Below are 25,896 nucleotides of genomic sequence, written 5' to 3' on the forward strand. Positions count from 1 at the left end.
TGGAATCACCAACTTGATGGATATGAGTTTGAGCAAACTCTGGGAGTTGGTGTTGGACAGGAAAGCCTGGCATGCTGCAGTCCATGGGGTTGCAAAGAGTAGGACACGACTGAGTGACTGAACTGAACTGAAGTTGGCTGATGTGGGTGAAGCTTAGTGAGGTGCAGAGACAGAAGCTGAAGATAAGCCAGAGAGATAGTGGCGCCATGGGATTTGTGTCAAGGGGTTTTGAAAAGACATTACTCTGAGGGAAATGGAGAATGGTATTTTGGGTTCTGAGCAGAGTAGTTACATAAATAGACATGCTTCAAAAAAAAAATTACCCTTGTTGCTATTTTGAGGAGAAAAAGAGAAAAAAGAGCCCTCTTTTAGGACTCTACAACAATCTAGATGAGAGATGATGTTGGCTTGGACCACAGAAGTAACAGTAAGTGTGGTCAAAGAGGGATAAATTTTAAGGGCTGCATCAAGTAGATTGTCTAACATATTGGACGTAAAGTGAAAGGAAAAGAGGAATCAAAGCCGACTCGCAATGCTTGTGCTTAAGTGATAGGAAAAGGAGATGCCATTTTCTCAGATGGAGACAATATGGGGGAGCACATTTTTGTGGGAAGATTCAGTTCAGTTTCAGTTCAGTCGCTCAGTCGAAAGATTAGGAGTTCAATTATAGACATGTATCTTTGAGATGCCTTTAGTTATCCAAGTGAAGATGCATGCATATAGTTGGACATAGAAGTCTATTAGAGAAAGGGTTTAGGTAAAATATTTTTATTTGTGGTTTCTCAAATTTAGCTGCCACTTAAAGCATGAAACTAGAAAATCTGAGGTAATATGGTATACATTGAGTGAGTGAGTGTAGACATCAAGCTTCATGAGAACCCAGCATTGAGAAGTTAGTTTTTTCTTAAAAAAAAAAATGTGGAGGAACCAGCAGAAGAGAAAGAGAAGAAGCTAGTGAGGTAGGAGGGACTGTTCTTAGAAAGCACATGAAGTAAATGATTGGAGGAGAAAAGAATCCAATTCTTGCAAGGGGACAAGTAACAGAAGACTGAACCTGACCATTGGATTGGGCAGTTAACCTTGGCAAGGTCAAGTGCAGCTTTGATAAGAGTGGTAAAGGCAAACCCTGAGTAGAGTGGGTTCAAGAAGTGGTGTTAAGAGATCAGTGAGAAACAGTGTAGACACAGCTTTTCAAAGACTTTGCTGTAATGAGGACAACGGAATTGGGCAGTTGCTGAAGAAGAAAGTGGAATTAAGAGACAAATACACTGTTTGGGTACCCTGCAGAGGACCACCAGCCTCTGAGGTCAGAGGACCAGTCCAGCAGAGAGAGGAAAAACCTATGATGCCACAGACGGAGATGGGCTGATTTGAACCATGTTCGTATTAGGTACTTCTGCTGTTACACCAAATGACCAAACACTTTGCGCCTTGAAACAACACAAATGTATTAGTTTACATATCCCGAGGTCAGGAATTCAAAATCCGGTTCAATGGGCTAATTAAAGTGCCAGCAGGCCTGCATTCTTTTCTGGAGGTTGTAGGGGGAAATCCATTTTGTTGTCTTTTCCAACTCTTAGAGAACAGGTCTTGTGTTGTTGGAAGAGGGTGTTTGCTAAAAGCAGAGCATTCTCTTGGCAAAATTCTGTTAGCTTTTGCCCTGCTTCATTTGTACTCCAAGGCCAAACTTGCCTGTTAGTTCAGGTATCTCTTGACTTTCTACTTTTGTATTTCAGTCCCCTCATGTAAAGGACATCTTTTTTTTGGTGTTAGATTTTGAAGGTCTGTTAAGTCTTCAGAGAACCAGTCAACTTCAGCTTCTCTGGCCTTCGAGCTTGGGACATGGACTTGAAATATGGTGATGTTGAATGGTTTGCCATGGAAGTGAACTGAGATCATTCTGTCATCTTTGAGATTGCACTTAAGTATACTGCATTTCAGACTCTTTTGTTGACTATAAGGGCTACGTCCTTTCTTCTAAGGGATTTTTGCCCACAGTAGGAGATATAATGGCCATCTGAATTAATTTCAGCCATTCCCGTCTATTTTAGTTCACTGATTTCCAAAATATCCATGTTACTCTTGCCATCTCCTGTTTGACCACATCCAATTTACCTGGTTTCAGAGACTTAACATTCCAGGTTCCTATGCAATATTATTCTTTACAGCATCAGATTTTACTTCCACCATTAGACACATCCACAATTGGGTGTTGTTTCTGCTTTGGCTCTGCCTCTTCTTTCCTTTTAGAGCTATTTCTCCACTCTTTTCTAGTAGCACATTGGACACCTACGAATCCGGGGGTCTCATCCTTCAGTATGATATACTTTTGCCTTTTCACACTGTTCATGGGGTTCCCAAGGCAGGAATGTTGAAGTGGCTCACCATTCCGTCTCCATCATTAGATCTCTCCATCATAAGTTGTCCATCTTGGGTGGCCCTGCATGGCATGACTGATAGTTTCATGAGTTACACAAAGTGTGATCCATATGATCATATTGTTTAGTTTTCTGTGATTGCAGTTTTCATTCTGGAGGCCATAGAATTGAAATTCTTGCTTCTTCTTTGTTGCCCTCTGATGGATGAGGATAAGAGGCTTGTGCAAGTTTCCTGATGGGAGGGACTGACTGTGGGGAAAGTATTTCTCTGGTGGGCAGGGCAATGCTCAGTAAACCTTTAATCCAATTTTCTGCTGATGGGTGGTGAAATGAAGCAGAGTCCTTTGTTCCTTGCCCCTGTACCATGTCCTTTCCCTGCTCTTTGTGGAAAACGTCAAAGAATAAGTTTAATCAGAGAATTGAGAAATGTAGACACAAAGGAAAAGGGTCAAAGGAGACTAAATAATAACCATGTGGTCATTAAGCATAATCAAAGACCTTCAGCCCTTTCTCAAGGGCTATAGATAATATTCTGAACCATATCCTGTGAGTTGCCTTATAGATACTACAACACCAGGTGGAGAAGTTAACCACATGATGGCCAGAATATATCCATGACATAAGCTGTCACAATTCTGAGTATTGGCCTCAAGAAATGCAAACAAATGGGTCCTGGAACTGAAGACTAATGTGCATAAAGTAATCAAGATGACACGGGTCAGATCACTGATGACCAATTTGAAGATGACTGTCAGAGCTGACTGTGCTGTTTCTGCATATAGCACCCCTGTCACTTCTGTCTATAAGGGCTCTTGCCCCACTGGTTGAAGTGGAGGGAGGTTGGGCTTTGGATCGATGTGTGTCACCCCAACAGCCCAGTTGCTGGAATCTGAAATCAAACGAACTTTCCTTTCCACCAACCTGGCCTGTTTATTGGCTTTGACATGAAGAGCAGCTGTCTCCACAAACACCCTTTTGGTAAAAGTGGGACTGTGCTCCCTCCAGTAGAAGGGAAAACCACTAGGCCATTATGGTATGACCTAAATGAAATTCCTTATGATTATACAGTGGAAGTGACAAAAAGATTCAAGGGATTAGATATGATAGACAGAGTGCCTGAAGAACTATGGGTGGAGGTTTGTAACATTGTACAGGAGGCGGTGACCAAACCATTACCAAGAAAAGAAATGCAACAAGGCAAAATGGTTGTCTGAGGAGAGCTTACAAATAGCTGAGAAAAGAGGAAATGCAAAAGGCAAAGGAGGAAGGGAAAGATTTACCCATCTGAATGCAGAGTTCCAAGGAATAGCTAGGAGAGATAAGAAAGTCTTAAGTGATCAATGCAAAGAAATAGAGGAAAACAAAATAATGAGAAACACTAGAGATCACTTCAAGAAAATTAGTGATACCAAAGGAACATTTCATGCAGAGATGAGGACAATAAAGGGAAGAAATGGTATGGACCTAAGATAAGCAGAAGAGATTAGGAAAAGGTGGCAAGAATACAAAGAAGAACTATTCCAAAAAAAAAAGCCTTAGTGCCCGGGATAACCATTATGGTGTGATCACTCACATAGAGCCAGACATCATGGAATGCAAAGTCAAATGGGCCTTAGAAAGAATCACTATGAATGAAACTAGTGGAGGTGATGGAATTCCAGCTGATCTATTCTAAATTCTAAAAGATGATGCTGTGAAAGTGCTGCACTCAATAGACCAGCAAATTTGGAAAACTTAGCAGTGGCCATAGGACTGGAAGAGGTGAGTTTTCATTCCAATCCCAAAGAAAGGCAATGTCAAAGAATGTTCAAACTGTTGCACAATTGCACTCATTTCACATAGTAGTAAGGTAATGCTGAAAATCCTTGATGCTAGGCTGCAATGGTATATGAACCAAGAACTTCCAGATGTACTAACTGGATTTAGAAAAGGCAGAGGAACCAGAGATCAAACTGCCAACATCCATTGGATCATAGAAAAAGCAAGAGAATTCCAGAAAAAACATCTACTTATGTTTCATTGGCTACGCTAAAGCCTTTGACTGTGTGGATCACAACAAACTGTGGACAATTTTTAAAGAGATGGAAATACCAGACCAGCTTACCTGTCTCCTGAGAAACCTGTATGCAGGCCAAGAAGCAACAGTTAGAACAGGACATGAAACAATGCACTGGTTCCAAATTGGGAAAGGCATATATCAAAGCTGTATATTTTCACCCTGCTTATTTAATTTATATTTGGAGTACATTATGTGGAATGCCAAGCTGGATGAATCACAAAGTGGGTTGAAGATTGCTTGGAGAAATATCAGTAACCTCAGATACGCAGATGACATCACCTTAATGACAGAAAGTCTTCCCTGGTGGCTCAGACAGTAAAGCGCCTGCCTACAATGTGGGAGACCCAGGTTCAATCCCTGGGTCAGGAAGAGCCTCTGGAGAAGGAAATGGCAACCCATCAGTACTCTTGCTTGTAATATCCCATGGACGGAGAAGCATGGAAGGCTACAGTCTCTGGAGTTGCAAAGAGTCGGACACGATTAAGTAACATCACTTTCTTTCTTTCTTTTAATGGCAGAAAGCAAAGAGGAACTAAAGAGTCTCTTGATGGAGGTGAAAGAGGAGAGACAAATAATGGGCTTAAATCTCAGTATTTGAAAACTTACAATCATGGCATCTGGTTCCATCCCTTCACAGCAAACAGATGGGGGAAAAAATGGAAACAGTGACAGAGTTTATTTTCTTGGCCTCCAAAATCACTGCAGATGGTGACTTAGCCATTGAATTAAGTGCCTGCTTCTTGGAAGAAAAACTATGACAAATCTAGGTAAACTGTTTAAGAGCAGAGCCATCACTTTGCTGACAAAGATCTGTAGAGTCAAAGCTATGGCATTTCCAGTAGTCATGTATGAATGTGAGAGTTGGACTATAAAGCAGGCTGAGCCCTGAAGAAACTTTCAAACTGTGGTGCTGGAGAGGACTCTTGAGAGTCCCTTGGACAACCAGGAGATCAAACCAGTCAATCCTGAAGGAAATCAACCCTGAATATTCATTGGAAGGACTGATGCTGAAGGTGAAACGCCAATATTTTGGCCACCTGATGTGAAAAACCAACTCATTGGCAAAGACCCTGATGCTGGGAAAGATTGAAGGCAAGAGGAGAAGGGGAGAACAGAGGATGAGATGGTTGGATGGCATCACTGACTCAATGGACATGAGTTGAGCAAACTCTGGGAGATAGTGAAGGACAGAGAAACCTGGTGTGCTGCAGTCCATTGGGTGGCAAAGAGTTGGGCTCAACTGAGAAACTGAACAAGAGAACTCTTCCGTCTTCATCTTGTAGACTCTACCGAGATCTTCAGAGACAGACTATAGTATCTTTTTTTTTCCATTTATTTTTATTAGTTGGAGGCTAATTACTTTACAATATTGTATCTTAGAAACTTTTACCTAATGCTTGTATCTTCCCGCCTTCTCTTCGAATACAACCCTCCCAGGTCACACATGTAAGGACTTTGTCATTATACTAGGGTTACCAGGTAAACCAAGAATATCTTGCCTCTCAAGATTTTAATCAGCTTTACAAGATCGTTCCCAACCAGGTTCAGAACCATTACCCCTGCGGTGGAAGCACAGAGTCCTCACCACTGGACCACCAGGAAAGTCCCAGGTTAAAGGAAATTTTTAGCCATTATTTAATCACACCTACATTTTCGGCTCCCTTCTCCATCTCTTCTGCTTCTGGAACCGCTACACTGTGAATGTTAGTATGTTCTATTCCCTAGTTAATGTGGCATTCTTCTTATGAGTTTGTATTCTGGCAAATTATTTTGGTAAATTATTAATCTGTATCTCAATATCTTATCTTTTCAAGTTTTTTTTAGTGTTTCATTTGACACAAATTCCTCTCTCTTCTCATTTTGCTTAGATTCCTCCTTTTCTATTAAGTTAGGTGAAAAAGTTACCTGTCCTGGTTTTGCAGGGCTGTCCTTGTGTGGACCCATCCCTGTGGAGTCTGTGTGCACAAGGCTTTGGGGCAGAGCTGGAGCTGAGCAGGTCAGAGGTCAATCCTTCCCAGGTTGTGTTGGCAACTGTCACCTCGGTGGGAGGGGTAAAGGCAGGCTAGAGCCAGAGCCCAGTATGAGCAAAGGCTTCTGTGCTCAGGGGCTGTCCCCACCCTACTGGGCCAGGCGAGTCCCAAGACTCTGGAGCAGAACTCTGAGGGTTGGGTCCAGACTGGTTCCACTCATTGTAAGTGTGCACCCCTTGTAAGTATGCACCCCCATCCCCTGCACTGCACCTTTGCCCCATAGGGTGGCAGAGCTGGAGGAAGGTGTGCAGGAGTAGCCCCTGGTGCGGGTGGCCATGCATGTGGTGCAGCCCTTTCACACCATCAGAGCCCCAGACCCTGCTTCTTGGGGCCCTCTGTGATGGCCACCCTGCCCCGTCCAGATGCGTGGGTGTTCCTGTGTGTGTGTGTGTTCCTGTATGTGTGTGTGTTCCTGTATGTGTGTCCCTGTGTGTGTGTGTGTGTCCTGTGTGTGTGTGTGTTCCTGCATGTGTGTCCCTGTGTGTGTGTGTGTGTGTCCTGTGTGTGTTCCTGTGTGTGTGTCCCTTTGTGTGTTGTGTTTCTGTATGTGTTCCTGTGTGTGTGTGTTCTTGTGTGTGTGTCCCTTTGTGTGTGTGTTCCTGTGTGTGTGTGTTCCTGGATGTGGGTCCCTTTGTGTGTTGTGTTCCTGTGTGTGTGTTCCTGTATGTGTTCCTGTGTGTGTGTGTGTGTTCCTGTGTGTGTGTGTGTTCCTGTATGTGTGTTATTTTGTGTGTTTGTGTGTGTGTGCATTCAGTTTGGTACTTGAAATAACAGGGCAAATCTCACTCTTGGTAAATTTGTTCCTGGTCATGACTTTCACTACTTAGCTTGTCATGCTTCTAGTCCTGGGATCAGCCCAACAGTAAAGCTACGGGCGGCTCATTTCACTTTTGAGTCAGCATCTTACTTGGCCAAGACTGGCTATCTGATTCAGGTGAATTTATGACTGTTTTTGAATGCACTATGCTCCTCAAAGCCACACCCCCATTCTATTCAGGGCCCTTTTAATATATGGTCTAGTCTATGTCTGTACCCTTATTCTTTGTCCTTGGCTCTCTCTCTCTCTCTCTATATATATATATACACACACACATATATATAGTTCCCCTGCAGCTGCAATAGGCATTCCAGGTGCTCTTCAGTTTAACCTTAGAGTTAAGTGGAACAGACACTAGTTCCCAGACAGTCCTCAGGTAGGTTGAAACACCACTCATAAGGTTTTCTGTTATCATTCTGGATTGAGGGAAGCAACTGGGAGCTCATCAAGACTGGATTGCTCCAGGCAGGAGGAGGGTACAGGTGAGTAATACACGATGAAATTTCCTTCCACTCTGTTCTGGATTTTTCCTAATTGCTTGTTAACTTTGTTGCTGTCAATCTGCGTTTGACTATTTTCCAGAACTCCTATGAAGTTTTTCAGCTAATTTCTCTTTCTTTTCTTGTCTTTCCATGGGAGAGTTCAGTCCTCCCACCTCACCATTTTGCTGACATCACTGTACGTGTTAAATTCTGTCTTCACAATGTTCTCGTGTATCAGTGCATCACAATTTCTGTTACTCTTCCCAAATTAGTTGCATTTTAATTTGTTTATAGGTTTTTCATTTATGAATGATGTGGAGAAGTTAGTAAATTAACTTCAGTGACATTATGAGAGTATCCTAAAAGTTATATAACTAGCTACAAGGAATCAACACTCAAAGTCCCTTTGCACACTATACATCGTATCCTAAGGCTATTAATAATTAACTTCCAATAAGCACTTTGCCAAAATGTCTTGTTTCAGTTTTCTGTTCAGGATTTCACCAGTCAGGTCTGTAAAGCATAATAATTTTGCTGTGGTAAATGTAAAAGTGGAAATGTATTTTCATTTGAAGTTTTGATTCTTTATTAAGGGGTAACATTTTGAAAAATGCTATTAAACACTTTCAGATTGTGTGATTTGTGTATGTGTGTGTGTTTGTACTGTAAGGTAGTTTTTTCAATTGATATTTGATTGAGATTGGGCTTCATAATAGAAAATTAAAAAAGAATGTTGTTGGAAGTTTCTAGTCTAACTAATAGTCAATAATTGCTCACCCAATCTCATCATTATATAATACTAGAGGTTATGCTGATAAAAAGAATCAAACAAGTTAACTGTGTTCAATCATCTCTGACTCCATGGGTACTAATTTAATTATGCTTCTCCTACAATGTCTCTCCCAACACTGGACAGTGCATCTCGGGTGTTATACTCTTGTTATTAATAATATTTGAAGGGAGAAGAAAAAAATCCCAGTTTCCCTACTCAGAGGAGCAACAGACAATGGATCCCAAAGGCCAGAAGGTGAAGCTTAATGATGGCCACTTCATTCCTGTCCTGGGATTTGGAACCTATGCACCTCCAGAGGTAACAGTACTGGTTGTGGGTTGAGATATAAATAGCAGTGGATGTGACATTAGCAGAAGGGACTTGGGTTGTCGTGTGACTCTGGGAGGGTCACGTGGTTCCATCAACCAGGCTAGAACCATTTCCTATGAAAGAGGAGAAAGCATTCAGCCTTCACTCTGCATCATGGTCTGAAGCTGTGCTCACCTGCAGATTACTCTGGGTTTCCTTCCAGTTTCCATCTCTTTCCCAGCTTGGCAGAAGAGGTGAGACTCAGCTGTCAAGAATACTGTCAGCTGCTTTGCTTTGAAGGTGATTGCAATGGTGAGGTTTTTCTGTATATTTAATGAATTCCAGAACTCTTTCCTCCTTCCAAAAAGCCATGACACAGAGAAGTATTTGAGGTGGGAGGTCCTGTAGATGAGGTGAATGAAAAATAATGGGAATGAGTTGCTTTTATACTGTGGAGTGCCTGCTAGATGGCAGGCAAGAAACACTCTAGCTGTGTTTTGCCTTATATTTTTGTTTCTGCTTGGAAATTTATTCTCAGAGAAAATATACTCTCATTTGAAGGCAAAAGTTACTACCTTACTGGCCAGGTTTTGTAATGTTTTCTTGGGCTTCCCTGGGTAGTTCAAATGTTTAAGAATCTGCCTGCAATGCGGGAGATCTGAGTTCTATCCCTGGGTCGGGAAGATCCCCTGGAGAAGGAAATGACAACCCACTCCAGTATTCTTATGGAGAATCCCGTGAGGGGCCTAATGGGCTACAGTCCATGTGGTCACAAAGAGTTGGACATGACTGAATGACTAACACTTTTTTTTTAATCTAAAAAAGTATTATTGTATTATTCATTTATTCTTTTTTTTTCCATTTATTTTTATTAGTTGGAGGCTAATTACTTTACAATATTGTAGTGGTTTTTGTCGTACACTGACAGGAATCAGCCATGGATTTACATGTATTCCCCATCCCAATCCCCCCTCCCACCATCCTCTCTACCCGATTCCTATGGGTCTTCCCAGTGCACCAGGCCCGAGCACTTGTCTCATGCATCCAACCTGGGCTGATGATCTGTTTCACCCTAGATAATATACATGTTTTGATGCTGTTCTCTCGACTAACACTTTAAACTTTGAAATGGGAAAGATTCTGAATCATATAAAGAGAAATGGAATATTATTTAGCATTAAAACGAAGTTAATCCTGTCATTTGCAACTGCACAGATGGATGGTGAGAACTTTAAGGCAAGTAAAACAAGCCAGAAATAGAAAGACAAATACTGCATAATATCCTTGTAGCTAGAATCTAAAAAAATAGAACTCATAGAAGCAGAGAATAGAGGTGTGGTGACCAGAAGCTGATGTCAAGGCTGGGAAAAATGGTAAGTTGTTGGTCAAGGGTACAGACCACCAGTTATAAGATGAATAATCATGGAGACCTGATGTAAAGCACTGTGACTGTAGTTAAAAATAATGGGATATAGCTTTAGTTTTGTAGACTAGATCTTATGTCTTCTTACAAACACCCAAAAAATTTAGGTGTGTGAGGTGATAGAACTGTTACCTAGGTTGATTTTGGTAATCCATTAAGAGTGGATACTTACATTGGTAAGAATAATCATGGGAAATGGCGGACTGGTTGAAGCTCAAACTTGAATCAAGCTCAAGCCGGGAGAAAGATCAATAACCTCAGAATGGAGATGACACCACCCTAATGGCAGAAGGTAAGAGGAACTAGAGAACCTCTTGATGAAGGTGAAAGAGGGAGTGAAAAGCTGACTTAAAATTAAACATTCAAAAAACTAAGATCATATCAACTAGTCCCATCACTTCATGGCAAATAAATGGAGGAGAAATGGAAACAGTGGCAGACTTTATTTTCTTGGACTCCAAATCATTGTGGACAGTGACTGTAGCCAGGAAATTAAAAGGCGATTGCTCCTCAGAAGAAAAGCTATGAGAAACCTAGACATCATCTTAAAAAGCGGAGACACTGGCTTGTGGACAAAGGTCCATATAGTCAAAGCCGTGGTTTTTCCAGTTGTTAAGTATGGATGTGAGAGTTGGACCATAAAAGGATAGGCAGGAAAGAATTGATGCTTTTGAACTATGGTGTTTGAGAAGACTCTTGAGAATGCCTTGGACAGCAAGGAGATCAAACCAGTTAGCCCTAAAGGAAATCAACCCCGAGTACTCCTTGCAAGGACTGATGCTGAAGTTGAAGCTCTAATACTTTGGCCACACAATACAAAGAGCCAAATCGTTGGAAAAGACCCTGTTTTAGGAAAGGACAGAAGACATGAGGAGAAGGAGGCAACAGAGGGTGAGATAGTTGGGTGGCATCATTGATACAACGGACATGAGTTTGAGCAAACTGCAGGAGATAATGAAATATAGGGAAACCTGGAGTGCTGCAGTCCGTGGGGTCAGAAAGGATTGAACAGGACTGAGTGACTGAACAAAAACAGTGACTTATATGAGAACATCTCTTTGTACACCTTGATTGCATACAGTTTTTATGTGGTGTAGTCTTTGTGGCCTCACTGGTAGACAGAGGTCTTAGAAGCAATTATCTAGTTTCCTGATGCTTTTACCGGTCAACTTACACCTTTGTTCAATTATCTGCAAATATCTCACAGTATAAATCCTATCCATGATTGCAATGTTATCCTGAGTCCTTTGGGTTCTACCAGCAAATCAATGAACCTGAAGGAGGTCTTGAGGTCTCTGATGCCCATAATCAACCACGATCACCTCAGGATGAATGGTTCCTGGGTGTCCACTTAATCACTGACCAGGAACATTCAGGGAAATCGTCAAGCATTCATCACCACACACACAGAACTAACCAAAGACACAAAGAAAAGTTGATGTTGGGAAGATGAAAGCTTGTTCCTAGCAATCTCTTAATCATGTGGATATTCAACTTCTACCTTTGTTGCTTATGTAGGTTGCTAAAAGGGATGCTCTGGAATTCACCCCATTTGCTATAGAGGTTGGGTTCCGCCATATTGACTGTGCTCATGCTTACCAAAATGAAGAGCAGATAGGCCAGGCCATTTGGAGCAAGATTGCAGATGGCACTGTGAAGAGAGAAGACATATTCTGCACTTCAAAGGTACTGTGCATGTTGTGTGTGTGCACATGTGTGCAAGTGATTGCACCCAGGTGACAATTATATAATAGGATCCTTTGGTGAAGAGTTGCTTGGTGAACTATGCTTACTGGTAAATACCTAAAGTATTAGAATTCCCTGGTGGTTCGATGCTTAAGACTTGGCACTTTAATGCCGTGTGCCTGGATTTGATCCTTGGTTAGGGAAGTAATATCAGACAAGCCTTGCAGTAAGGCCAAAATAAGTTACCTAAAGTAGTCTTAATACAACTGTTTTTCTTTAACCTCTGCAGCTGTGGTGCACATCCTTTCGACCAGAGTTGGTCCAACCAGCCTTGGAAAAGTCACTGAAAAGTCTTCAACTGGACTATGTCGATCTCTATATTATGCATTATCCACTGGCTCTGAAGGTTAGAAATTTGTGTGATCACATCAGTGTTACATCTTGTGTTAGAATGTGCATCAACTTGCGTGGATGGTTAAATTAAGATTTTCCTAGTTGGTTGAAGGGATGATTACACTAGAGTAGAATCCTCCAAATAATCATTTGTGATCATCTTTTTACTGAGTTTCTTTGAATCCCTTACATGCCTTCCAGAGAAAAGAGTTAATATTCTGAGATTCTCTGCCAGAAAAACTTGAGAAAATAGAAGTAGGTTAGTTCTGCACACAGTCCTTGTTATGACTCCTGAGTGTCTGGGGATTTCATGAACCAAGAGTTTGGTGCATCCGTGGTGAGCATGACACTGCCTTACATTGAACATGATGAGTTTATCTTGTCTTTCACCCTTTCAAGTTGAGCATATTTGGTGGTGCTCCTTCTGGGTGCGTCTAAACCTTGTACCTATACAGGGACTTGGAATAACTTTCCTGCACTCTTCCTAGTCTTCAGATGCGGTTTGTAGACTGCACTTATCCATTAAGAAAGGTTTACTTAGAATACTTGATTTCAAGTCACAGGAATCAGCTCAAACCACCCAATGCAAAATAGCTTAGTGGTCTACATAGATGGCAAGTTCCAGCCACAGACAGAAATGATGGTTGCAGTACTCTACAGATGTGTCTCCTTTTCCTATCCCTTATAAGGGCATTACTCATCGTTTACTTTATTTTTACTGAACATTTTCCATTGGTGGGAAATTTGACCTTGGAGCAGCTCGAGGCTCATGGTCATGAATATATGAGAGCATGTCTGGGTCTTCCGCATTCCATATCAACCTAATGAAAGCCTTGCTGATTCATGTGCCTGTCTTAGGGCACATGATGCTCAGAGGGAAAAGAGAGTCTGATTATCCAGACCAGGTCAAGATAGCAAATTTTATTCTGGAAATAAAGCCATGTAACTTACTGCCACTCCCAGCTCATAGAGGCATTTGGAAACAGGCAAGTACAAGAACAGACAAAATTTACAGAAGTCACAGGAAGTCCCTTTTAGGACCTAGAAAAATTGTGCTTATTACAACATATATTAAATGTAAGATATTAGAATAAGTCTCCCTCCTAAAGACATTGCTTATATACACAAATCACTTTGCAAATATTATCTAGTATCTAGAAAGTTGTAAACCTGCCTCATGCAGTTTTAATCCCTGGTGCCAGGCAGCCTTGCTAACTGTGGAGAAATTATTTTGTGATGTCTCTAAAATGACTGCTTCTATTATAGCCAGGGGAGGAATTATATCCAAAAGATGAAAATGGAAAACTGATAGCTGACTCAGTGGATTTCTGTCGCACATGGGAGGTGAGTATGAGGAGTAGAGAGACCGGGGAGGAGCCAGGAGAGTGGGAACCTCCTTCACTTCTTCCACCTGTGAGAATGGGCTGTGGACCATCAGAGTCAGCAGTTCATGAATCTAAGGGCTGGGATGCTGGGTTTGTGGGGAGGAAACCATTGCTGAAATGTTTACAGAGAGGAATGGAGGAGGAGAATATGGGACAATGCAGACAGTCATCTCTTTCCTTCCATGTGATATGTCTTTTCCAGGGTTCAAGGAGCAAACAGTATTTCTTTTTATATCATGTCTCCTTCCCTTCTTTCCTTCTTGATAATTGGTGCTAATTCTTGATGGATGACGGTGATTACCGATGTTTTTCAGCATTTATTCTTGCTCTATCATTCCATGTAATTTTTCACCACCCCTCCCTCCCAGGCCCTGGAGAAGTGCAAGGACGCAGGGCTGGCCAAATCCATTGGGGTGTCCAACTTCAACCACAAGCAGCTGGAGAAGATCCTGAATAAGCCAGGGCTCAAGTACAAGCCTGTCTGTAACCAGGTGAGCAGCTCAGCTCCTCTCCCTCCTGCTCTCAGAACCTCCTTCTTGCCCTGGAGCCTGCTGTCTGTCTGTCTTCCCCTCCTGTTCATCTGGCCATTGTGGACAGGAGATTCTAAACAGCTGAGTTCCTGTCTGGATGATGTGTATAAAATCCCAAATGGTATCTCTGTATGTCTGGGCGGAAAAGTGCAGAGATCTTCCTGGTAGAACCCAGAAGTAGAGGAAGGAGGTATTTCCCCGAGATGAAAGGATGGCCAGATGACAGGGTGAAAGTGCCCTGGAGTGAACGTTGTACAGGAAGGAAAACCATGAAAATGTGGAATGGGAAATAAATTAATAAAGAGGCAAAGCAGCTGAGATGGGTGTTGAGGGTTTGTGTGGGGTTCTGATAGCTGAATCCTTAATCTTGGTGTTGCAGTGTTTATAAGTCTTTAACAGGGAACACAGTTGAGAAAAATGTGTTGGTATGATGAAAATCATTCAGGTTAGAGAGTGATGTTAAAGGCTCATCGTGATGCTAACACTCTATGAATTTTACTCATGAATATCTACTCAAATGTAGAGCCCATCTTTTGGTTAGTCAATCTCGGACTGGTTCTCCCGTCTATGTCCATCATAAATTAAGTGTATATACAAACTTTTCTCTATTTCTTTGTTGATATTGATGTTTCCAATTTACATTTAATGTTATAGTTTTTCCTTTATCATTTTTTAAACTTTTTCCCTTTCTCTGTCATTTAATATTACATTTCCATAATACGTGACACTCTTTTCTATTGGTTTTCTACAGGTGGAATGTCACCCTTATCTCAATCAGAGGAAACTGTTGGATTTCTGCAAGTCACATGATATTGTTCTTGTTGCCTATAGTGCTCTGGGATCCCAACGAGTAAAAGGATGGTATTGAACTCTAATGAAAGCAACAGGGAGTTTATGTAAAATTCAATTTTTGATGAGATAGTTTAAATCATACAATATTCAGATAGGCAGAGGGGAGAGAGAGTAATGGAATGAATTCTTCTCTTTTATCTTCCCATCACCCAGCCAATTTTTCTAGATTGTATTAGCTTGTCGACTCATGAATAACAAGTATCTGTATTAAAATCTGTATATAAAATCTCCCAGTTGAGACCAGAGACACAAGTTTATGTCATGACCTACTTATTAACTAATGAACACATTCTTAAAAACAGATGTTCCAAGGTTCACTTACCTTATGTCTAAAGTTGAGATAATAGTATTTAACTCCTAGGTTTCTATCATGATTGAAAAAAAGTTCAATTTGAACCATTTTTGTAAGCATCTATAGTAGAATAATGATGAAATAAATGTCTCTTATTTTGAGACCTCTCAATTTTTATCAATACCTTAGAAAAAGTGAAATTTACAAGCAATTTTTGGTCTTTCCTTCTGCTTCTCTATTCACACCCTTGATTATATAAGAAAAACACCCCTGAAAATTAAAGGAAAAAAAACCCATGAGTTTGGCAGTCCTGGTCTCAACTCAATATTGCCTCTGAGTCACCTGCAGAGTTTTACAAACACAGAGTAGGAGGTGACACAGTTGAGGTTCTGATTCAGTTTGTTTTCAGCTCTGCCATGGAATTTGTATTTCTTACAAGATGCCAGCTGATAGTGATGATGCTGGTCAATGAACTATACTTTGAGAAGCCCTGGTCTAGAGTGAACCTCTTGTTCTGTTTGGGAAAATATTCGGAAACTGAGTATTTAGTCTCAGCTCCTCAGCATTTCTGAATTTCCTTCCAGGGTGAACCTGAACCACCCCGTTCTCTTGGAGGACCCGGTTCTCTCTGCCATTGCCCAAAAGCACAAGAAAACCCCAGCTCTGGTTGCCCTTCGCTACCAGATACAACGTGGGGTTGTGGTTCTGGCCAAGGGTAACAACAAGGAGTGGATCAAAGAGAACATGCAGGTGATGACGAGTGGGGCTGTGGGCAGAGGGCTCCTAGGGAATATCCTTCATGAGGGTCATTCTTTGTCCAGCCCTCAGACTATCTTTGGGCCAAAACATGTTACCTGATCTTTCCCTGTGTGTGAATGCCTGGTAGTTTTCTCCTCCTGCTGTGGCAACAGGAGAGGCATTATGACTGGAGAGGGTTATGGTTGGACAGAAAATGGAGATTTTAGCTTGAGCATTACATTTGCAATGTATTCTGTCACTTTGTGCAAATGACATAATATTTTCTTCATTCTTTATGGAATTGCATTTTGTGATTTTTTTAATACTGTTTGAACTGCTCTAATAAAGCACCATAGGTTGAATGGCTGAGAAAAAAATTGGAATTTGTTTCTCACAGTTCTGAAGCTGGAGATCTGAGATCAGAGTGCCTGTGTGGTCAGGTGAGGCTGCTGCTCCAAGTCACAGGTTATTCCTTATATCTTAACATGGTGGAAGGGGGCAAAGACCTCCCCCAATTCTCTTATATGAATATGATGTTGTTTAAATCTCATTCATGAGAGCTCCACCATCATGATGTAATCACCTCTCAAAGGATTCATTTCTAACAGCATCAACATGTGAATATGAGGGCAGAAAAATTATGGCAGTGATCTTTAACTTCCAAACCATTTTGTGTTTTTATTTTGCCTTTCCCTGAATACTAACAAGATTTCATCTTCATACAGTTAATCTTCTTGAGTTTCTGTCTTTGTGAAGTTCCTCTTCAAGACTTTGTCCATTTTTCTAGGTTGTCTATACTTTGTTTTCTATGTAGGAGACCATTATTGTACCTTTAGCTATAACTGTATGGAAACTTCCCAGTTTCAGGATTTAATGCAGAGATGATTTATGCGTCTCTTGATTCTGTGGTTTGACAATCAACCTGCACTCAGCTAAGCTGTCGTCCTCTAGGCTGGGTTCTCCTGTGCTTTTGCAGTTCAATGCCGAGCAGCTGGGCAGTTCTGCTTTAGCAGGTGGACGAGGCTCCTGTCAGAGGAGCCTCCACCCTTTTCTGTATAGTTTTTATGAATATTTGACTAGACTGGGACCACTAACCTGGTTTTCATCTCAGCACAGTGCTATGATCCCAAGCCAGTGATTAGGGAAATAGCCCTCTTCCTGTCTGGGCTCAGATCTGGGTCACCTCTTCTTCTAGGAAATATCATTGTCCAATGCCGGTTACAGGTCAGGCCAAGTAAGGGGAATGGAAATTGTCCCCTGATCAATTGTTTCTGTGTTTCCATTTAAATTTAGTTCTATAATCTAGCTGGAACTGTTTACCTAAGACAATATGAAAATGGATGCACACTTGTTTAAGTATATTTAAATGTAAAGCTAAGGTTTCATATTTCCTCACAGATTTTCATTGTCAACTCAGTCATATATCAAGTGTCCATAAGTACATTTCTGTTGTCTCTTTTCTATTTAACTATTCAGCTTTCTGCACCATGTTATTAAAGTGGAAAAATAAGTCTTGCTTTTCAGAATGGTAATTTTTTATTTTTTAAAGCTGTCTTAGCTGCTTTTGGTTAGCTGTTCTTTTATTTAACATTTAGTATAACTTTACCAACTTCTAGGAAAGCATACATGCTCAAGTCTTTGGTTCATGTTGCATTGAAACATTAGATCACTTTGGAGAAAATGAATTTCTTTATAAAATTGAGCTCTCCATTTCATGATTATCATGTGAATTTTTAATTACTTAGGTGTTCTTTAATGTTAAAACACTTTTCATAATTTTCTCCACTAAGGCATTTGCATAAAGTTTTTGTTAGATTTATTCATAGATAATGAGTAAGTTTGATATCAGATTCCTGAACAGGCTTTCAAGGGGGAACCTCCTCCCTACACTACTTTAGCTGATCACTGTCACCCTTACAGCATGTTGGGAAGAGTTAATCAGTTTAATGTTTGCTCAATTGCAGTTATTGAGTTAGGAGTGTCTGAAGGCCGTGTGATTGGAAAAGAATGATTTTAGTTTGTTTTCTGTCTGAAGTGATTCACTTAGAAAGATAAAGGACTGATGCACTGTAATGTTTGTGAGGTGGACAGAGAAGGAGAAGATGTGGGAAGGAGAGGTGAGAACTCAGCAGAGGTTCCCAGGCTTGTTCCCCTGAAAGCTGAGGACAGATGCGGCTTCCCTGCCCCCTCTTCTTGTCTCCATCCAGCTGGAAAATCCTCCAGTCCCCAGGGGGAGACTGGCTCCTTGAGGGAGAGGTAATGTGATTGTTCCTTCCTTCCAGGTGTTTGACTTTGAACTGACTCCAGAAGACATGAAAGCAATTGACGGCCTCGACAGAAATATAAGATATTGTGATTTTCAACTGTAAGTGACTTGCAGATGTTTCACCCACACACTGTTTTCTGTAGCAGGCGGGTCAGCAGGGGAAATAAGTTTTTCAAAAGCATAATTCTAGAAAGACAGTGCTGATTTCCTGCTTAAGAGTAACTGGGGACTTTCTGCAGACCTCACACCAGAGGTTTTTTCCAGGGTTCCGTCTTTGATCAACAGCAGTGTGATGGACTCAGGACAACTCATCAGTAAAATCCCCAGAGTTGACATCGTGGTGAATTCACTCCTTTGTGCCCCAATTCCCTGTGCCTGGTGCACCTCCTCTCAGTGCTCAGAACCCAGGGAACACAAAGGGCACAGTGCCTGCAGCCAACTATTCTTTCAGCGACCTGTGAACATGGTTAATCTTTATTTCTTTTTGCATCAGGGGAAAATGATTATATTAATAATAACTATGTATTAATGAATCCATCAAGGATTACATTCTTGTTTTCTTCTGTTAGTCGCTTATTCACGCCCAAATCTTGGGACTTTGTGGAATGAACCGCAACAGGCTCCTCAATCCATGGGATCCCCCAGGCAGGAATACTGGAGTGGGTTGCCATTTCCTTCTCCAGGGAACCTTGGGGAACTCCTGCTTGGCAAGTGGATCCTTTACCACTGAGCCACCTGGGAAGCCGGCATTCATGTTAATCCTGTGAACACAATTATAAAATGTATTGTTGACATTTTTATTGAGGAGGGTTTCATGAAGGCCAACGTGCAACAGTGCTGTGAAGTCACATGGGCCTGCTCATAAGTGTCTGGTGGATATTCTCATCAGTGGGCATTTCTTTTCCAAGACACCATCCATTTCTTTCCAATTAATCTCTTCATTGATGTTTTTTCCCTATTACAACTCCCATATCCTCATTCCTGTTATCTCACAAAGCTGAGTTACCAGTAGATCCTGAGCTTAACTGACCCTCCAGTGAGTGACTTCTGGGTCCTTAGCAGGACACACCCAGATAGGATCATCTGGGTCTCTGGTTTCTTGAGTAAAGACTCACTTCACTTTAGCTTTTGTCCATCAGAAGTCCTTGGTGGCTCAGATGGTAAAGAATCCACCTGCAGGGTGGGAGACCTGGGTTCAATTCTTGCGTGGGAAGATCCCCTGGAGGAGGGCATGGCAGCCCACTCCAGCATTCTTGCCTGAAAAATCCCATGGACAAAGGAACCTGGTGGGTTACAGTCCATGGCATCACAAACAGTCAGACGTGACTGAGCAACTAAGCACACTTTAGAAGTCCATCCCCTGGGGAGCCCCCACCTCCTTGACTTTGACTTAGTCACTAACATGATTCCAGTGATTAATTACTGCAGGAGAATATTGGGACTGAAGAGACGGAAGAGAAATTTGGAAGGGAGTTTAGAGAGAATGGAATACAAATTATTGGTTAACAAAGATTATGCTTCAAATGAAAGATCCCAAAACTCTCCCTATTGTTTGTAAAGCTATATCATGATTCTGACAAGTGTGGAAGTCACTCAGTCGTGTCCAACTCTTTGGCACCCCAAGGACTATACAGTCCATGGAATTTTCCAGCCAGAATACTGGAGTGGATAGCCTTTCCCTTCTCTAAGGGATCTTCCCAACCCAAGGACTGATCTAGGTCTCCCACATTGCAGGCAGATTCTTTACCAGCTGAGCCACTATCATGTTCTGATAAAAGCCATCATAATTGAAGAAAAGTGGATAGTTGCATTTCTATACTTAAAGGCTTTTAAGTATAACTGTATATTCTCTTTCATTAGGCTGTGAATGCCTAGACTTACACATCTTTGTGGGCTTGGGTCAACAGCACAGCTCCTGGCACTTGGAATAATTCAGAATTCACTTTTTAATGAATTGAATTGAAAAAGACATTTTCAGAAAGAAAAGTAGAAACATGGAAAACAAGGAAAACAGCAGTAATATTAATTGCTGAATAACTAATGTTTTAACATAGTACAGTATAGATTAAGACAATAACAATCCCACTCTGCTCTATGATTATTCAGGTGCACATGGTATCTCTCCAATAGATAAGAAGTTCCTTAATGGAGACACTCTGTTTTGGGGGTGCTCAATATCAACTTATTAATGGATTTGTGGAAAAGAGGAGCTAATTTGTTCACTGCGACCCTTCTCATCATCTAGGGATGGAAGTTCCACTTGTGTCTGAAATGATCTCCGTAGTTAGACCCAGGTCTTGTGCCTTCTTGGAAATTGTAACCTGAGTCAAACTGCGTATCACTGTGGAGTGAATATTACACGTGAATGTTGGGGCTGGACGTGCAGGTGCAGTGTGCACATGGAGCAGACACCTGCATGTGTGCTTGTCGGGGAGGGTGGGGAGAAGGAGGGAGGTGTTTGTAGATTGAGAGTTTCAGCCCATCCTGACTGCCTCCACAGAGTAATGCTCTCTCTGGCAATATGACAGATTTAATAAATTAATCCTCTTCCTTCTCTTTCAGGGGTGTTGGTCACCCTGAGTTTCCATTTTCTGAAGAATATTGACTCTTAGTCTTCCTTCTGGATCTTCAAGAATTTTTTGCTTCTAGGGGATGTGATTTTTGTACTTGGTGGAGGTGCTTAAATGAAGTGTCCAAATGTTTGAAAGCTTGACTTTCCCTAAAAAAAGAAAAATAGTTTATGAAACAATAAAGACTTCAAAGTAAGAATACTCTTTCTTTCTGATATTTGAAAAAACATGCAAATTGCAGAAAATTTGGAAAACAGAAGGGAAAGGATTGGAAATAAAAATAAGCTATGATTAAACCATTTGCTAATACTTAACTTTGGTGCATTTTCTTTATGAATCCTATGCAAATGTCTATGTGTGTTTATATACAAAGACAAATAATCTTCAATCTGCAGATTGTATGTTTATTTTTTAACAGCATAATTATCTTGATAAGCTAAAAATATGATTTAAAAAAATCCAGTATTATTTTTTTATTGTAAAGCAACACATCTTATTCATTTATTTAATTTCTTAATTGTCTGCCCATGCTTAGCATTTTGATGAGTTCTTATATATTCTCTTAGTATTTCATTAGTTGCCATTCACTCTCATTCAGCAAAGCTTTTTACTGAATGTTCTTTAGTAATACATTGTTTTATCAATAAATGTTAATTAAAATGAGAACTTCTTTTTCTTTTAAAATGAGAAATTCTTGGGCTTATAGTCTAGTGGAGGATGAGACAGTAAATGAAATCAGGAGAATTTAGCTGTTAGAAATGGGTAAGTGCCTGTTGAGAAAATTCAGCACAATCTCTTGCATTTCTGTACATCTGTTAGGCAGAAACACCAACTTCCCTACATCCCACACAACTTTTCAATTGTACAAGAAGCAGCCTTGAAAGAGAGATCATGACTCCCTTCATTTCTCTGGAACACAAAACACTAAATTCAGGAAGGAAGAGTGTTCACGTAACATTTAAGGGCCAGCAAGTCAGCTGATGTGGGTGAAGTTTAGTGAGGAAAGAAGACAGGAGTTAAGACAAGCCAGAGAGCCAGTGGGGCCAGTGGGGCCAGTGGCGCCAGTGGATCTGTGTCATGTAGGCATTTAAAAGGACTTTACCGTGAGAGAAATGGAGAATAAAATTTTGTGTTTTGAGCTGAGCAGTTACACGAACAGACATGAGTTTTAAAAAAATCAACCTGGATGTTATGTTGAGGAAAAAAGAGAAAAAAGAGCCCTCTTTTAGGACTCTATAGGAATTTAGGTGAGAGATGATGTTGGCTTGGACCACAGAAGGAGCAGTAAATATGGTCAGAGTTGTTAGAATAGGGATTTATTTTAAGGGAAGCATGAATTAGACTGTCTAACATGTTGGACATCCAGTTAAAGGAAAAGGGGGATCAAAGTTGACTCCAGATGTTTGTGGCTAAGGGACAGGAAATGGAGATGCCATTTTCTCAGATGGAGACAATGTAGGGGAGCACACTTTTGTGGGAAGATTAGGAGTTCCATTATAGATCTGTATTTTGAGATGCCTTTAGGTACCCAAGTGAAGATGCATGCACACAGTTGGACATAGAATTCTATCAGAGAAAAGATTTAGATAAAATATTTAATTTGTGGTTTGTTAATTTTAGTTGCCTCTTAAAGCCACGAGACAAGACAATCAGAGATATGTTATACAGTGAGTGGTATAGATAGGGAAGTTAAGCTTCATGAGAACCCAGCATTAAGAAGGTGATTAAAAAAAAATGTGGAGGAATCTGCAAAAGAGGCTGAGAAGGACTGGTGAGTGAGGAAGGAGGGGTTGTTCTTAGAAGGCATGTGAAGCAGATGTTTGGAAGATAAAAGAGACCAATGCTAACAAGCGGACAAGTGAGAGAAGACTGAAACTGACCACTGGATTGGGCAGTTAACCTTGGCAAGGTCAAGTGCAGCTTTGATAGAGTGGTGAAGGCAAACCCTGAGTAGGGTGGGTTCAAGAAATGGTGCAAGAGACCAATGAGAAGCAGAGTATACACAGTTTTCAAAGACTTTGCTGTAATGAGAATGATAGAATTGCGCAGTCTCTGAGGAGAGAAGTGGAATCAAGAGACAAGTTTCCCTGATGCAGCAGATGACTGCCTGCCTCTGAGGTTGGAGGAACAGTCCAGCAGAGAGAGGAAAACCTATGATGCAGCAGACGAAGGTGGGGCTGACTTGAACCACCTCTGTGTTGCTGCTACAACAAATGACCAAAACCTTTGTGGATGGAAACAAAAATAATGCATTATTTTATATTTCTGGAGGTCAGAAATTAAAAATCTGGTTCCGTGGGCTAAAGTTGAAGTGTCAGCAGGCATGCTTTCTTTTCTGGAGGTTGTAGGGGAAAATCTGTTCTCTTGCCTTTTCCAACTCCTAAAGACCAGGTCTTGTGTTGTTGGAAGAGGGTATTTGCTAAGACCAGAGCATTCTCTTTGTAACTCTGTTTAGTCTTTGCCCTGCTTCATTTGTACTCCAAGGCCAAACTTGCCTGTTACTTCAGGTATCTCTTGACTTCTTACTTTTGCTTCACAGTCCTCTATGATGAAAAGGACTTTTTTTTTTTTTTTTTTTTTTTTGGTGTTGGATCTAGAAGGTCTTGTAGGTCTACAGAACCATTCAACTTCAGCTTCTTTGGGATTCGAAGTTGGGGCATAGACTTGGATTACTGTGATGCTGAATGGTTTGTTTTGGAAATGAACTGAGATCCTTCTGCTGTTTTTGAGATTGCACTCATGTACTGCATTTCAGACTCTTCTCTTGACAATGAGGGCTACTCCAGTTCTCCTAAGGGATTCTTGCCCACAGTAGTAGATATAATGGTCATCTGAATTAAATTTGCTCATTCCAGCCCATTTTAGTTCACTGATTCCTAAAATGTTGATGTTTACTCTTGCCATCTCCTGTTTGACCATATCCAATTTACCTTGTTTCATGGACCTAACATTCCAGCTTCCTATGCAATATCATTCTTTAAAGCATCAGACTTTACTTTTACCACTAGACATGCCCACAACTGGGTGTTGTTCTGCGTTGGCTCATCCTCTTCTTTCTTTCCACTGGTACATTTCTGTTCTTCCTTAGTAGCATGTTGGGCACCTACTAACCCGGGGTGCTTATCTTTCAGTGTCATATCTTTTTGCCTTTTCATACTGTTAATGGGGTTCTTAAGGCAAGAATGCTAAGTGGTTTGCCATTCCCTTTTCCAGTGAACCACACTTTATTAGAACTCTCTACCAGGACCTGTGTCCATTGTGGGTGGCCCTGGATGGCATGACTTATAGACTGAGCGACTGAACTGAACTGATAGTTACTGGAGTTACACAAGGCTTTGATCCATCTGATTATTTTGGTTAGTTTTCTGTGATTGCAGTTTTCATTCTGGAGGCCATAGTATTGAGATTCTTGCTCCTTCTGTCTTCCCTGTGATGGATGAGGATAAGAGGCTTGTGCAAGCTACCTGATGGGAGGGACTGGCTGTGGGGAAAACTGAGTCTTGCTCTGGTGGGCAGGGCCATGTTCAGTAAATCTTTTATGCAATTTTCTGCTAATGGGTGGGACTGTGGTTCCTCCCTGTACTAGGGAAATCAACTAGGCAATTCAGGTCAGTTCAGTTCAGTCGGTCAGTGGTGTCTGACTCTTTGTGACCCCATGGACTGCAGCATACTAGGCTTTCCTGTCCATCACCAAGTCCTGAAGCTTACTCAAACTCAAGTCCATCGAGTCAGTGATGCTATCCAGCCATCTCATCCTCTGTTGTCCCCTTCTCCTCTCACCTTCAATCTTTCCCAACATCAGGGTTTTTCCCAATGAGTCAGTTCTTCACATTAGGTGGCCAAATTATTGGAGTTTCAGCTTCAGAATCAGTCCTTCCCATGAATATTCAGGACTGATTTCCTTTAGGATGGACTGGTTGGATCTCCTTGCAGTCCAGGTGATTCTCAAGAGTGATCTCCAACACCACAGTTCAAAAGCATCAATTCTTCAGTGTTCAGCTTCCTTTATAGCCCAACTCTCACATCCATACATGACTACTGGAAAAACCAAAGCTTTGACTAGATGGCCTTTTGTTGGCAAAGTAACGTCTCTAATTTTTAATATGCTGTCTAAGTGTGTCATAGCTTTTCTTCCAAGGAGCAAGTGTTTTTTAATTTCATGGCTGCAGTCACAATCTGCAGTGATTTTGGAGCCCCCCAAAATAAAGTGTCTCGCTGTTTCCATTGTTTCTCCATCTATTTGCCCTGAAGTGATGGGAGCAGATGCCATGATCTTAGTTTTCTGAATGTTGAGCTTTAAACCAACTTTTTCACTTTCCTCTTTCACTTTCATCAAGAGGCTCTTTAGTTCTTCTTTGCTTTCTGCCATAATGGTTGTGTCATCTGCATATCTGATGTTATTGATATTTTTCCCAGCAATCTTGATTCCAGCTTGTGCTTCATCCAGCCCAGCATTTCTCATGATGTACTCTGCATATAAGTTAAATAAGCAGGGTGACGATATACAGCCTTGATGTACTCCTTTCCTGATTTGGAAACTTTCTGTTGTTCCATGTCCATTTCTAACTGTAGATTGTTGCCCTGCATATAGATTTCTCAGGAGCTAGGTCAGGTGGTCTGGTATTGCCATCTCTTGAAGAATTTTCGACAGTTTGTTGTGATGGCCATTCAGGTATGACCTAAATCAAATGGCTATACAATGGAAATTTCAAATAGATTCAAGATTAGATCTGATACAGAGTGCCTGAAGAACTGTGGATGGAGGTTCATAACATTGTACAGTAGACAGTGACTGAAACCATCACCAAGAAAAAGAAATGCAAGAAGACAAAATGGTTGTCTGAGAAGGCATTACAAATACCTGAGAAAAAAAGAGGAGTGAAAGGCAAAGGAGAAAGGGAAATATATAGGCAA

General features: G+C 41.1%; 1 protein-coding gene across 3 annotated transcripts in view; it reads left to right on the plus strand.

Annotated features, from left to right (window-relative positions):
* LOC122681809 (prostaglandin F synthase 1-like) overlaps window positions 1-21,296 on the plus strand; it is a 35,391-nt gene extending 14,095 nt beyond the window's left edge. The window contains exons 1-10 of one of the 3 annotated variants that reach the window (XM_043884267.1): window positions 6,480-6,628; window positions 8,726-8,856; window positions 11,789-11,956; window positions 12,246-12,362; window positions 13,616-13,693; window positions 14,103-14,225; window positions 15,016-15,125; window positions 15,993-16,158; window positions 18,429-18,511; window positions 20,975-21,296. In XM_043884267.1, coding sequence (XP_043740202.1) covers window positions 8,773-8,856; window positions 11,789-11,956; window positions 12,246-12,362; window positions 13,616-13,693; window positions 14,103-14,225; window positions 15,016-15,125; window positions 15,993-16,158; window positions 18,429-18,511; window positions 20,975-21,017 — 972 coding nt within the window. In that variant the 5' untranslated portion in view covers window positions 6,480-6,628; window positions 8,726-8,772 and the 3' untranslated portion in view covers window positions 21,018-21,296. Of the gene's footprint in view, window positions 1-6,479; window positions 6,629-7,557; window positions 7,767-8,725; window positions 8,857-11,788; window positions 11,957-12,245; window positions 12,363-13,615; window positions 13,694-14,102; window positions 14,226-15,015; window positions 15,126-15,992; window positions 16,159-18,428; window positions 18,512-20,974 lie in introns of those variants that run through there. The other 2 variants (XM_043884266.1, XM_043884268.1) reach the window with 2 other exon arrangements.
* Window positions 21,297-25,896: the final 4,600 nt, after the last annotated feature.

The sequence above is a fragment of the Cervus elaphus genome, chromosome 23, assembly GCF_910594005.1.
Source record: "Cervus elaphus chromosome 23, mCerEla1.1, whole genome shotgun sequence".
In the NCBI taxonomy this organism is placed as follows: Eukaryota; Metazoa; Chordata; class Mammalia; order Artiodactyla; family Cervidae; genus Cervus; species Cervus elaphus.